Source organism: Lissotriton helveticus, chromosome 9, assembly GCF_964261635.1.
Source record: "Lissotriton helveticus chromosome 9, aLisHel1.1, whole genome shotgun sequence".
NCBI classification, from domain to species: Eukaryota; Metazoa; Chordata; class Amphibia; order Caudata; family Salamandridae; genus Lissotriton; species Lissotriton helveticus.
In genome coordinates, this window is record NC_136070.1 from 911,694,351 (window position 1) to 911,706,779 (window position 12,429).

Below are 12,429 nucleotides of genomic sequence, written 5' to 3' on the forward strand. Positions count from 1 at the left end.
AGAATTTCCTGTCACTCAATTCATATTCTGTCTTTAATACTGCAAAGGTCTTGATTTTGCTCTTGACCCAAAGATCGCCCACGCTGCTGGTACCAATCATATCCCATTTTTCAAACCCTTTCGTTTTCCAGAGACATCCCAACCTTTCAGAAGCATACAACGGGGTCGCACGAGTCAGTCGATCTCTCCATCCCACAGACGCATTCGCATCATGCCACACTCGCACAGTGATCTTGGTGGGTCCAGATAAATTCTTGCCCGCCATCTTGGAATAAAGCGCCCTTCTGTAATTCCCGCCCGGTAGCAAATATTTATCCATCTCAAATGCCGGGTTAGGAGCTGGAGCGTACGTTGCATGATTGATCGCACTCAGCTGCGAGGCCCAATAATACCGCCTGATATCCGGCAGCGCTATACCCCCGTCATACCAGGGAAGAGTGAGTTTAGCGAGGGCAATACGCGAACGTCCATCCCAAATTAACCGTCTCTGCAGGCTCTCCACCTCTCGAAAGTAACTCGCCGGAATAATATCGAACGTATTCTGAAGTGCGTACAAGAACAGTGGCAGGGACATCGTTTTAAAAAGGGCTGCGCGCCCGAGCGGTGATAGAGGCAACCCGCGCCAGCGCACAACATCAAGTCTCAATCTCTGAAGAGGAGGGAGCAGATTATGTTCATATTGGGCCACGGGGTCCAAAGATATAAAAATCCCCAAGTACTTAAAGCCTGTCAGAGAGACCTGAATGGGGCACCTATGAGGCAAGGAAGGGGGGCCGCCCGAGAGCACGTATACACAGGATTTAGCCCAGTTGATCACAAGGCCCGAGTTCCTCCCAAACGAAGTAAGCACGTCAAACAAAACATTCAGAGATTTTCGAGGGGACGTAAGGTACAACAAGATATCATCCGCGTAGAGCGAGACGCGATCCTCAAAGTCCGGGGACAACTGGATCCCCTTAATCGAGGACTCCCAGCGCAACCAGGCGGCCAGCGGCTCAAGGGCAAGAGCGAAGAGCAGTGGTGACAACGGGCAGCCCTGCCGTGTGCCCCTCCCGAGTACAAAAGACGCAGATACACGACCATTCACGACCACCTGCGCCAGCGGCTCCTCATACAAAAGTTTCACCCAGCCAATGAACCCGGGGCCGAAACCAAATTTCACAAGAGCGGCCCAGAGATAAGGCCACTCTAGCGTATCGAAGGCCATCGTAGCATCCAAGGAAGCCAAGATGGCCGGCTCACGAAAAGACGCCGCCCTCGCGAGAACGCCGTGCAAGCGCCGCAGGTTGAGCGCCGTGTTACGGTGTGGGATAAAACCGGACTGATCCGGGTGGATCAAGTCACTGATAACAGATGTCAGGCGGTTAGCTAACAATTTGGCAAGAATTTTCGGTTCAGCGTTTAGAAGCGAGATTGGTCTATAAGATGAACAACGATCCCGTGGCTTCCCCTCCTTATGAATCACCACGATAGTAGCAAGACGCTGGTCACGAGGAAGGGAGCCAATGTTTCGCGACTCTAGAAACATATCGCGAAGATACGGAGCCATTTTGTCCGGACACAATTTATACAATTCAATGGGCAGACAATTGGGACCCATGGCCCTGCCAGAACGCACTGAACGAATGGCAGTAGCCACCTCATCCGCCGAAAGCGCCGCGTCCATTAGGTCTCTGTCAGCCTCAGACAGGCAGGGCAGTGTGATATCGCGGAGCAACAAATGAGAGTCTTCCTCTGGCCTATCAGAGACCGGAGAATACACCGTTCGGAAGTGCTCCACAAAGCACTCAACAATTTCAGCCGGGTCAGTCACACACACTCAGTCAAGGTTCTCAATCACAGGCACCACACGATTCGCCGTTTCTTTCTTGTCCAGCCACGCAATCAATTTACCTGCCTTATCCCCAACATCATACAGTCTGCCCTGCTGTTCTCTGCTCATGACTTTCGCAGCGTCAGTAACCAGGGTCCTATAATCTAATTGTTTGAGGCTGAGGGAATAAAGCTTGGCACGGGACACTCCGAGTTCCAAGTCACTCTCCAGCTCGGCTATCTCCGCCTCCAAACGGACCACCTCTTCGTGCTTACTTTTCTTGGCGGTAGCGATCAGAGATAAAGCCTGCCCACGTATCACAGTCTTAAAAGCTTCCTACAACGATACAGCAGAGGACACAGACCCCACATTTTCAACAAAATAATGATCAAGGGATTTCATAAACTCAGCACGGGTCTTGGGATTGCGAAGATACCAGGGGTTTATTGGGGCGACTCGTCCCTCACTACTCATAGTAGTATCCATACTAAGCCACACTGGGGAGTGATCGGATATGCCCCGGGCAAGGTGTCTCACCTCCCTGATGGAGGAGGCCAGCGCCGCCGGCACCAGAATATAGTCGAGTCTAGACAGACTGCCATGGGCTCCAGAGTGGAAAGTGTATTGCACCTGATCCGGGTGTAGCAACCTCCAACAGTCTACCAGACCCAGGGTCTCCAAGAACCCACTCAACCAGGATTGAGACTTCATAAGATCTCTGGGGGGGTAGCGATCCACATTACCGGAGACAACCGAGTTGAAGTCTCCGCCTATCACCAAGATGCCCTCTGGGAGCCCCAGTACTACACGCCCAAGATCCGCAAAAGTCGAAGTCTGTAGACCCGGCGGGATATATACAGTAACAAATGAGACAGTCCTCCCCTCCCATCTACCAGAGAGAGCAGCGTAGCGCCCCCTATCGTCAAGAATCACATCATCTATTGCCAAAGGGAGGGAGGACCTGACGAGGATACCCACACCCCTAGAACCAGAGGTAAATCCAGAGTGTGCCACAAGACGATACCCTCGCCGATTCATGGCGTGGCGCGTGTTCCCAACCAGATGCGTTTCCTGCAATAATACAATATCAGGAGAGAGGCGCCGCAGCAACTGTAACACCACACCCCGTTTTATCCTATCCCCCAATCCATTGACATTCCAACACATCAGTTTCAACCCACTACCCCCATCCCGGAAAGAAGTGCTGGACCCACCCCATAACAAACACAACGACCAGATCAGTAAGAGAAACAATATGTTGCCTTGAAAGAAACTCACAAACACCCAGAATCCCCCCTCCACCCCCCAACTAGAACCCGTTACAACGCCCCCCCACCCTGCACCCCTGCATTAGACTCAAAAGCCACCCCAACTTGCAGTGTGCCTGTCGCCCTATTATTAAACTAGTCTACAAAAAGAAACCCCGGAGGAGGAAAGAGTCCCACTCCCACCGCCACCCTCGGGTATACAACAATAGAACACAGTAGTAGAAGAAGTATCGAACCCAGCTGAATGACATGTGAAGTGTTCAGAAATCAGGAATCATAATGTCACTCTTGTTCCGATACACCGCCCTCGGCTCCACCCGGATGCCCGGTTGAGTCAGTCTGTTTGGGAAGGGTATCCAGCCAGTCACTAACTCCGTCGGGACGATCAAAGAAGAAAGTCCGGCCTTCACATTCGACACGCAGCCTGGTTGGAAATAGCATTGCATATTTCAGTCCCAAGTCTCTCAATCCTCGCTTCACTCCCTGAAACCCCATCCTTTGCCTCTGAACAAGCTGGGTGAAGTCAGGGTAGAAACTCACCGTCGTGTTCTCGAATTTTACGGGACCACTCACTCTCGAGGCCTGCAGGATAATGTCTCTGTCTCTGAAATTGAAGATCCTGGCGATGATAGGTCTCGGAGAGGCACCCGACTTCGGTTTTCCGCCTGGCACTCGATGGGCACGCTCAACGGCAAAGAATTTACTCAGGCCTGTAGGGGCGAGATGATTCAAGACGAGGTCCTCCACAATGAGATCCGTTGCCAGAGTACCAGAATTTTCAGGGACCCCAATGAGGCGCATGTTGTTGCGTCTGGCCCTATTTTCAAAATCCTCCAGTCGATGGGCCATAAGATCGTTGGAGGATCGCAAGTTTCCAACTTCCGTCTGCAGATCAGACACATCGGTTGTGAGGCTAGAAGTCTTCAGATCTAGAGACTTGACCCGTTCATTGGTCTTCGATAAATCAGCTCTAATCAAAGTAACATCAACGGCTACAGTGTCAATTTTGAGAGCGAGAGCCTCATATTGCTGACCAATGAAAGCCTTCATGTTGGCAAAGGCGCCCATAACATCCTGCAGGGTCAATTCGGTCGACGCAGTCGGGTCGTCCTTGGGGTCCTCCAAAACTCGTCTTGTGCCACCGGGGGACCCCCTGGGTTGGGTATAGCGATCCATGACGTTGGTTTGGATCGGTCCCCCACGTAGAGGCGTTTTAGTCTTCCGCTTCTCGTTGTCAGGCCTGGCAGTCATTCCGAATGGTGAGCCCCGAAGGGGCCCGCGAGACCTGGTGAAAATGGCCGCTCACCACCAGACCACCGAAGATCACGAAAGTGGGCCGCAGGGGCAAAGGCAGCAACTCAGCCCAACACCCAAGCACTCACGACCGTTGGCATACCATAGGGAAGCAGAGTTAGGCTAGACCTCTGTGGGGGCGCGAAGCAATCATGCAGTCAGATGAGGCCAGAGGCCCAAGAACGAAACCGAAAGTCAACTCAGGGCACAGGGGTAGCCCCTCAGGCCGTTGTTGTTCAACTACATCCCGGCGTCTTAGTGTGCCAGCCCCCGGAGTTTCCGTAGGGCGGGCCTCAAAAACTCCGATCGGCTTATCTGCGGTTCCCGAAGTCCAAATGAAATTTTGAAAACAGCTAAGGTGTCAGCTGAGGTTCATCTTCAAGAACCCGTCGTCAAAGTCCGGATATCTTTCAGGATATAAGCGGAGGGCGGCGAGGGACTCGGGAGCCCTGTGCTCACGCGGCCATCTCGGATGCGCGCGTAGCTCCTCCTCCATCCACTCATTCTTGACGCGGACAGCTTCACTTAGTGTGCGACTCATTCGTGTATGCATCCGTAAAATTCACTCCATCAGAATTCACACCATGCTGTAGGAAGCTGGCTCCTTATATTGTGGGCCAAAAAGATGTACACTGTGTAAAGAGTCCAGGCAAACCCCCAAAGGAATTACAGAGGCACAAATAACAACACAAATGCTCTTTTGTGGTAGTGTGGGAGAACAGTTACTCATATTGGAGGGTAGTGCTAAGCATTTCTTGCACACAAAAATGCTGTAAGTGAGGCACACACTCCATAAAGAAACCCAACAACAATTCATAAACATAACACATACTTTTATATGAATTTCAATACCAAGATCCTCAAAATCAAGTACGTACTTTTAGAGTTATGAATTTTTAGAGTTTTCAACAGTGCAATTAATGCAATTTTGGCAGCGGTAATGTTATCCTGAGAGGGAAAAACATGTGCTGCGTTCGGGCACTTAATGATTTACGGGACCAATCTTCTGGACTTAAGGTGAGTATGGGGCATTGTCGAAAGCCACACCAACAGGTCACCTCGGGTGGTACTGGGGCGACCGGGTGCAGAGGTGCTTTTCAGTGTCGGGTACCCAATGTTATCCTATGGGGGAAAACATGCACTGCATTCGGGCACTTCACAGCAACTTATGGGACCAATCTCCTAGACAAAAAGTGAGTATGGGGCAAGTTCAAATGCGACCCCAACAGGTCACCTCAGGAGGTTCTGGGGCGTCCCCATGCAGAGGTGTGTTATTGCGTCCGGTGTCCCATTGCGTCCGGTGTCCCAAGTCTGGAGTCCTCACAGTTCTTTTGGGGTGCCTGCAGGGTGCAGGGAAGCAGCTTAGCTACTCCACGAAAGTTCTGGGGTCTTTGTTGGAGGCAGTCAGTCCTCCCAGGCATTTGGATGCACAACAGCTGCAGGACGAGATTACTTAGGTGCAAGTTTGTCGACACCAGTAGACAGGCCGGCAGGGTTGGCGCCAAATCAGTTGCTTCTCCACAGTCCTTGCTTCTCGCGGCTCTTCAATGTCCTTCATAGGTCGGCAGGAATATGATTTTCTGTTGCCAGGTGCTCCCCTAAGTACTACATTTAGGGGTGTTCGGAAAGCATAGGGTGTAGCCAATGGGCTACTTACCCCTTGGGTCACTATGCCCCCTATATAACCATTTCCTGAGGAAAGTGTGCATAACCCTGTTCCAGAGTTCCTAATTCTGCCACCACCAAGATGGCAGACTTTTACATTTCACATCCTCATCAGGCAGCCCACCTTAAGGGTGGAACTAGCCTGAGGGTGAACACGCCTCTCTGACTACTAATTTTCCCACCTGTCCTGGTGCCAAATGGGCCCTGGTCAGGGGGTTTGGCATCCCCTCCCCTGTGAGGGAAGCCTGGCTTGGTTACCAAAGGCGGTGGACTCTTTGAAGCTCCTTGCATTGGGATGCTAATTTTCCAGCCTTCTTGGAGGAGGTGTAAAACACCTCCCTCCAGAGCAGGCATTTTCCTGACCTCTTGGTAGTGTGGACTCTCACCCCTGGGGGTCAGAAACTCGTCTGTGTGGCTGGCTGGACTGGACCAGTCAGTCAGCACACTAGAGGGTTGGTAGGGTTGAGGGGCTATCTCTAAGATATACTCTGGGTGCATGTATTAATAAATCCATCACTGGAGTCAGTTTAGGTTTATTAATGCGAGGTGTTTGATACCAAACACCATATGTTTCAGTTAAGCCATTATGTAGCTGGGGAACTCGTTTTGACCAGTACATACCTTAAAATGGCTTCCCTGCTCACTTGCAATATCCAGTAATAGAACTAGACATCACAGGGGCACATCTGCTCATGCAGATATGTTCTTAAATAAAATATAAAGCACCCTGCCTTACGACTCAAAGGTCTGCTTTAGGGGGGACTGACTTACATATATTAGATGCAGTGACTTGGGCATGACAGACAGTGTGCCATGTCATGTTTTCTCTCATGGTTTGCACCATGTCACACAGCCTACAATGGCATTCTGTATGGAATTTGTGTGTGGGTCCCTTAGGGTACCATAAGATATGCTGCACCCTTTGCAGACCCTCTTTAGCACTCATGCCCTAAGTACCTGGGGTACCATTTACTAAAGACTTACTGGGGTGCTAAAGTCCTTAGCCAATTGTAGGACAATTAGACAACACATTGTTTAGGGGAAGGAGCACTGGCACTGAGGTCTGGTTAGCAGGCCTCAGTGCACTGACAGTCGAAAATCACCATCTAGTAGCTAAAAAGAGGGCAAAAAGTGGGGGATAACTGCAACAAAAGCCCAGTTACCTACACATGTATCTCTTGGGCCGCTTCTGCTATTTTGATCGGGACCCACTCACTAGTTCAATTCGACCAGTTACAAATCAAAAACAGTATTGTCACTCAAGGCGAAACCAGGAGAATGGCCTGTATCATCATTTTATCTTTAATATCTACCAAGGCCTGTGCCATGAAAGCGCCACACATTCCCTACATCTGTGGTTGTGCTCCTCTCTAATCTTCCTCTGTTTCTTTCAAAGCCAGATTAACACGCGGCAAACACTCCTGTTTTATGAGCGTGAGTGTCTAAAATAACTAGACCGTAAGCCAACCACTGCTATCTTGGAGGTATGGACATATCATAAAGCCACTACAGTACCAATTGCAATATTGAGATGTTGATAACTGTGTATGTCCATCCAGAACCCTTATTAGTGGTTCAAGTCAACACTTAATTCATATAACCCAACAATGGACAAATCAGTCCTTCACTGGTCCATGAATGAGGCAGGCACCAGGACTTCACTCCACATGTTTGTCATTGCATCACGCCCCCTGCATACACAATACCATCTAAACCTGTCATATAAATTAGAAACCGTGATCAATGACTTACACCATATAATGGTGCTGTCAAACCCCTTTTAGAGGACCACAGGGCACGCAGAGACTACTGAACCCAACCATGGTGGCTGAGGCCTTTTACTGCTGATGTCCCGGGGCCAGCCTACCATGGATTCTGTGCAACTGGGCAAAGTACCCCTTTTGTACTTGACTCTCAGTGGTAAACGTGGTCGAGCAGTTCAAGGCTCCCACGGGGAGGTGTGGATACAGATTAGTAAATAACGGCTCACAGCTCAAAATGTGTGGGGCGGCAGAAATAAATCATTGCCCAGACAAATACTCTTATAAAAAAAAAAAGAAGTATTTTATTTCTACCACTAACCACCCAAAGGAAGAATACAACATTCATGAACAACTATACTGTCCTCCCCTTAGGTCGGGATTCTAGTATCTCTCTGCTGATTCCCTGTCCCACTCCTCACATTAGCCATCATGGTTATTCTCCATTCACTATTGGTAACATCCAGAGTATGCCCCACCAGTAGTCACAGTATCCTCTACGACTCTGATTTAAAGGCAGTAGTGTTCCGCATACACAAGCTCGACTTAGCAGCAAGTTCCCCGGGACCATAAGGCTTAAGACTAGTCTTAACCACATCAGTAGGAAGGAACCGTTCGGAGCACTGGAATGAGCCCCTTCCACAATTGCCACAGCTGCTCCATCCCAAATCAGTTGAGTCGGCTGCACTCAGACTCCCCGGCTGCACTCGGCAAGTGCTGGCTCTGTGCCTCGCGGTCGCACTACTGCAGCGATCTGAACTTTCCTGAGGCATCTCCTGGGTGGTAAGTGTTCATGGCAGGGAAGCTATGAGAATTCTGATCTTGGACCACGCTTAGGTGACAGTGCTCCCACAGCGTCCTTGCTTATCGAACAGGGTTGAACAAGTTGTAGCCCTTGGTGGTTCCAGTCACTTCTGATATATGGGGTCACCACCACTCAGTGTCCACTGGATGCATCTCTGTCAATTTGACAGAGTTATCCATGTATCCATGGCGGCCCATTACCACACAGGTCTTCGGCCCTTTCCACACTCCAGCCTTTCACCACAGAGTCCCCTCCTGGCATACATGGTCACTGCACCGCTACTTCACAAGGGGCAGCCCTTACTGCATGGCAGTCTTTCACACGGCTATTTTCTGGGTGGCCCTCTCCTTGCATATGGGGGTTGCCGACTCTGTCCTGTAAACATGCAATGACCTGATTGGTGTAGCAGCTATTTTCTCGTGCCTCACACAGGGAGTCCACTTGACAGGGCTCCCCAATGGACCTTGCTCCCTCCAACGCTCTCCTCTTCCTCACAGAGCACACTGGTCTTGGAAATCAGGCAGGCGCTGGTGTTCCAGGGTGGGTGCTTGGCAGATGACAGGTTTTGGGGTTTCAACCTCCCCTTCTTATAGTCCATTTCCAGATACAAAATGTGATTTAAGGTCTGAGTGTTTTATGTTGGGGTTCTGCTTGTTTTGAAGTGTATGCTCCTCTGCTCCCTCTTCCTCTTGAAAAGCAGTATGTCACAGTAGGGAAGTCTCTGAAGCTGACAGTCCCACAACACAGGCCTTAAAGTTCAAATGTGGATGTCGGCCACAGTGATATATGCATCAACAGGTTAGCCCACGGCTCCCAGCCCTACTCTTTATAATTCTCTTATTGGACCCTTAAACTGCAAGGAGGAGCCAAAAATCCTCTTGTTGCTTCTTGGCGTGACCCCCGTGTGAGGAACTCTGTGCCTGCTGACTGCTGCCAGGTGGGCCGCATGCAGCGAAACCCACCTGATTCAGCTGCTGTCGCTATAAGCCCCTGCATACGCGGCTTGCTCAGGAACTCTGGATGCTCCAAGCATGCGGGTGTGGGTAGGACTGATAATGGGCCAGTCAGCCCTTGGGAAACTTGCTTGCTAGTTAGCGCTGCGGTGCTGGAAAACTGTTGACTTTAAAATAGTGTAAGAGTGGACTCTTGAGACTCGGACTGCTAGTGGGGCTTGCGCTGGATATTGTCTATAGTAAATGGGTAATAACTACTATTGCAAGGATCGAAGAGGGAGTGGGACCTGGGGGACCCCCTAAAGAAACACTAGAGCCCTGAACTCAGGGGAACACTGCAGTTGTTTGTGAATGTCCTGTTTCTCCTTTGCGTTGGTAATGCAGTCTGCAGGTGCTTCAAAACACTGCAGCACGTTTGGTCCTGAGACTACCAAAAAGAGCAGCATCCAAACCATCTTTGGCTGCTCTACACTGGCTACCTATAAAAAAAAGGATCCTATTCAAGTCTCTGTTAATATGCTATAAGATCACACGGCACAAGGCTCCTCCGTATCTTACGGATCTAGCTCTCGCTTATGAGCCAAGTAGAGCACTTCGCTCTAGGGGAACAGGCCTACTTAAAATCCCCGTGTCCAAAGAGCCAGATTGGGAGGCCGCTGTTTTAGAGTGCTAGCGGCCAGCAAATGGAATTTACTCCCAGTGAATATTAGGTTGGCAGAAACTGAAACTAAGTTTAGAAAACTTCTAAAGACCCATCTTTACACTTCGTAGACTCTCAGGGCCCGGCTCTGTCTCTGGTTTCTCCACTAGCGCGGGGACACGCCGTGACGGCGTCGCCATGCGCTCTATAAACTCATTTATTATTATTATTATTATTATTATTATGGTGTTTTCTTTTCATAAAAGTGAGTGTTTGGCTGGACAATGATTTATTGCTGCTGCTGAGCGCATTTTGAGTTGTGAGCTTGTGTTCACTTCTCTGTATCCACCTCAAACCACCCCCTCCCGAGAGAGTCTTGGACGGTTTGTCCCAGTTACAACCCCTGCTTGCCTTGTGGCCCTCTGAAAGGGATACTGACTCATGCTGAGAGATTCTTTGCTTTAAAACAATTGTTGTTGTTCTGCCTCTGCCATAGACGTGTGTGGATGTGGCTTATAGAAAAGTGGCATTGAGCTTTTCTGAAAGGTAGTCTGTTGGCAAGTTGTAAAGGAGAGGAGGAGTGATAACACATTGGAAGAGGAAGCCTGGGGCACACTATATTTGTTGCCTCTATCACTGTTTCCTAATCACATTACATGTGTTAATTGCAGATGCAAAGCTCTCATGTTGTTGCCTCTTCTCTGCCCTCCCATTTTCACCTCTACTCGGGTCTGTCCTTTCCTGTGCACTAATGGGATCAAGGGTCTTCGGTCGAGAGTGGGTAATGGAGAGCAGCAGCCACTTTGCTTGGCCCCTAGTAGCCTTATACTCGTCCGATGACACAGCTTCCCCTACCAGGCACTGTTGTTCACCCTTTAACCACCACTCCCCAAAAAAACATTAGAAGCAGCTACAAACCAATTAAAAGTGAACAGCCTTGTCTCTACTTTGTTATATAAACACATAAAAGCCATCAAAAAGTTTTACAACCCACCTGTAGACCTAAAATACTTGCGGGTCTCCTCTTTTAAGTTTACTGCACATGAAAAATAAGCCATTAGCAGTCTGTGTTTAATCCTCCTGCTTCTTTAAAAATGTTAAGAACTTACACCTTTTGATTTCTCAACAAGTCAACGTAGGTGTTGCTCCCTAAGCTGTTATCTTGTAGGTGAAGATGTCCCCTGTGACAACAACAGCGTCCTCTCACTTTTCACTCCTTATCCCACACCTGCTTCGAAAAAAGTCAAATTTTGCAATAATTTTCCAGCCCATGCCTCCTTTCCAATGCTGTGCCTAAAAACATAATAACCCAATAGTATGCTATCCCTCCTTAAAAATAATGACCTAGTAGTGTTCCTGAAGAAGATACAAGGGCTCTGATCATGCAAGTATCCAGGCTTGTAACTTATGTCCTCGGAGTTCTTTTTCTCTTCAATATTTCTGTATACTGTTTAAGGACAAAACACTACTTAATGCATTATATATGCTGTTCATGGACACCAATATTTGTAGTGTGGCATGCCCTGGAAAGACACGTTAGCATATTGGGAAGAGCGGAGGAGGAATAATGTTGGTACTGGTTATGGCTTGCTCACTTCATGACCTCTCTCTGTTTGACCTCTCTCTAAATGCTATGCTTGAGTAGATTTCCATAAATCCTCAGACAGGAAGGAAGAAATACACCTTGGTGCCAGCCAGTCCCCTTATTTGGCCTTTGGTCTTATTGGAATGTGGTTATAACTTGTGCTTCTCTGGGTGCCCTTTTGAACCTCGCTCTCCTGATCAGAGAATAATTGTTACTAAAAACTCATTTTGCTGGACACATTTGATTCATGCATATTGGGCAGTGACCTGTTTCAAATAGGATGTCTCTCCGGCCTTAGAGGACAACATAAGGTAGCTGTGCCATGTTTCGTTTGGACCACGGCCTCTAAGCCTGAGCAGAAATTTTTTGAATTCCATGATTTCCATGGATATTTTATCTTTAAATATATGAAGTCTGATCTTTCTTTTTGTCTTATTGAAGGTTTCAGGGTCAGGAGGAGTGGTTTCGTGCAAACAAGAAAGGGAAATTTAGCTGGGATTTCATAAATCACAAAGACGTACCTGTAGAAGCTGTGGATTTGAGTGGCTCTCTGCTTAACTACGATGGGTTGGAAAACATAGGTGAGGATGTGGTTTATTTTATTTATGTATATTGTCGAAGCGACTCTGCTACAGATCCACCGTACA

At 48.9% G+C, this 12,429-nt stretch overlaps 1 protein-coding gene across 1 annotated transcript in view; it reads left to right on the top strand.

Moving 5' to 3' along the window:
• The window catches only part of LOC144783048 (distal membrane-arm assembly complex protein 2-like), a 104,246-nt gene that overhangs the window by 34,413 nt on the left and 57,404 nt on the right, over window positions 1–12,429 (top strand). Inside the window, exon 4 of the mRNA XM_078662223.1 lies at window positions 12,224–12,363. Within this exon, the coding sequence (XP_078518349.1) occupies window positions 12,224–12,363 (140 nt within the window). The remainder of the gene's footprint in view (window positions 1–12,223; window positions 12,364–12,429) is intronic.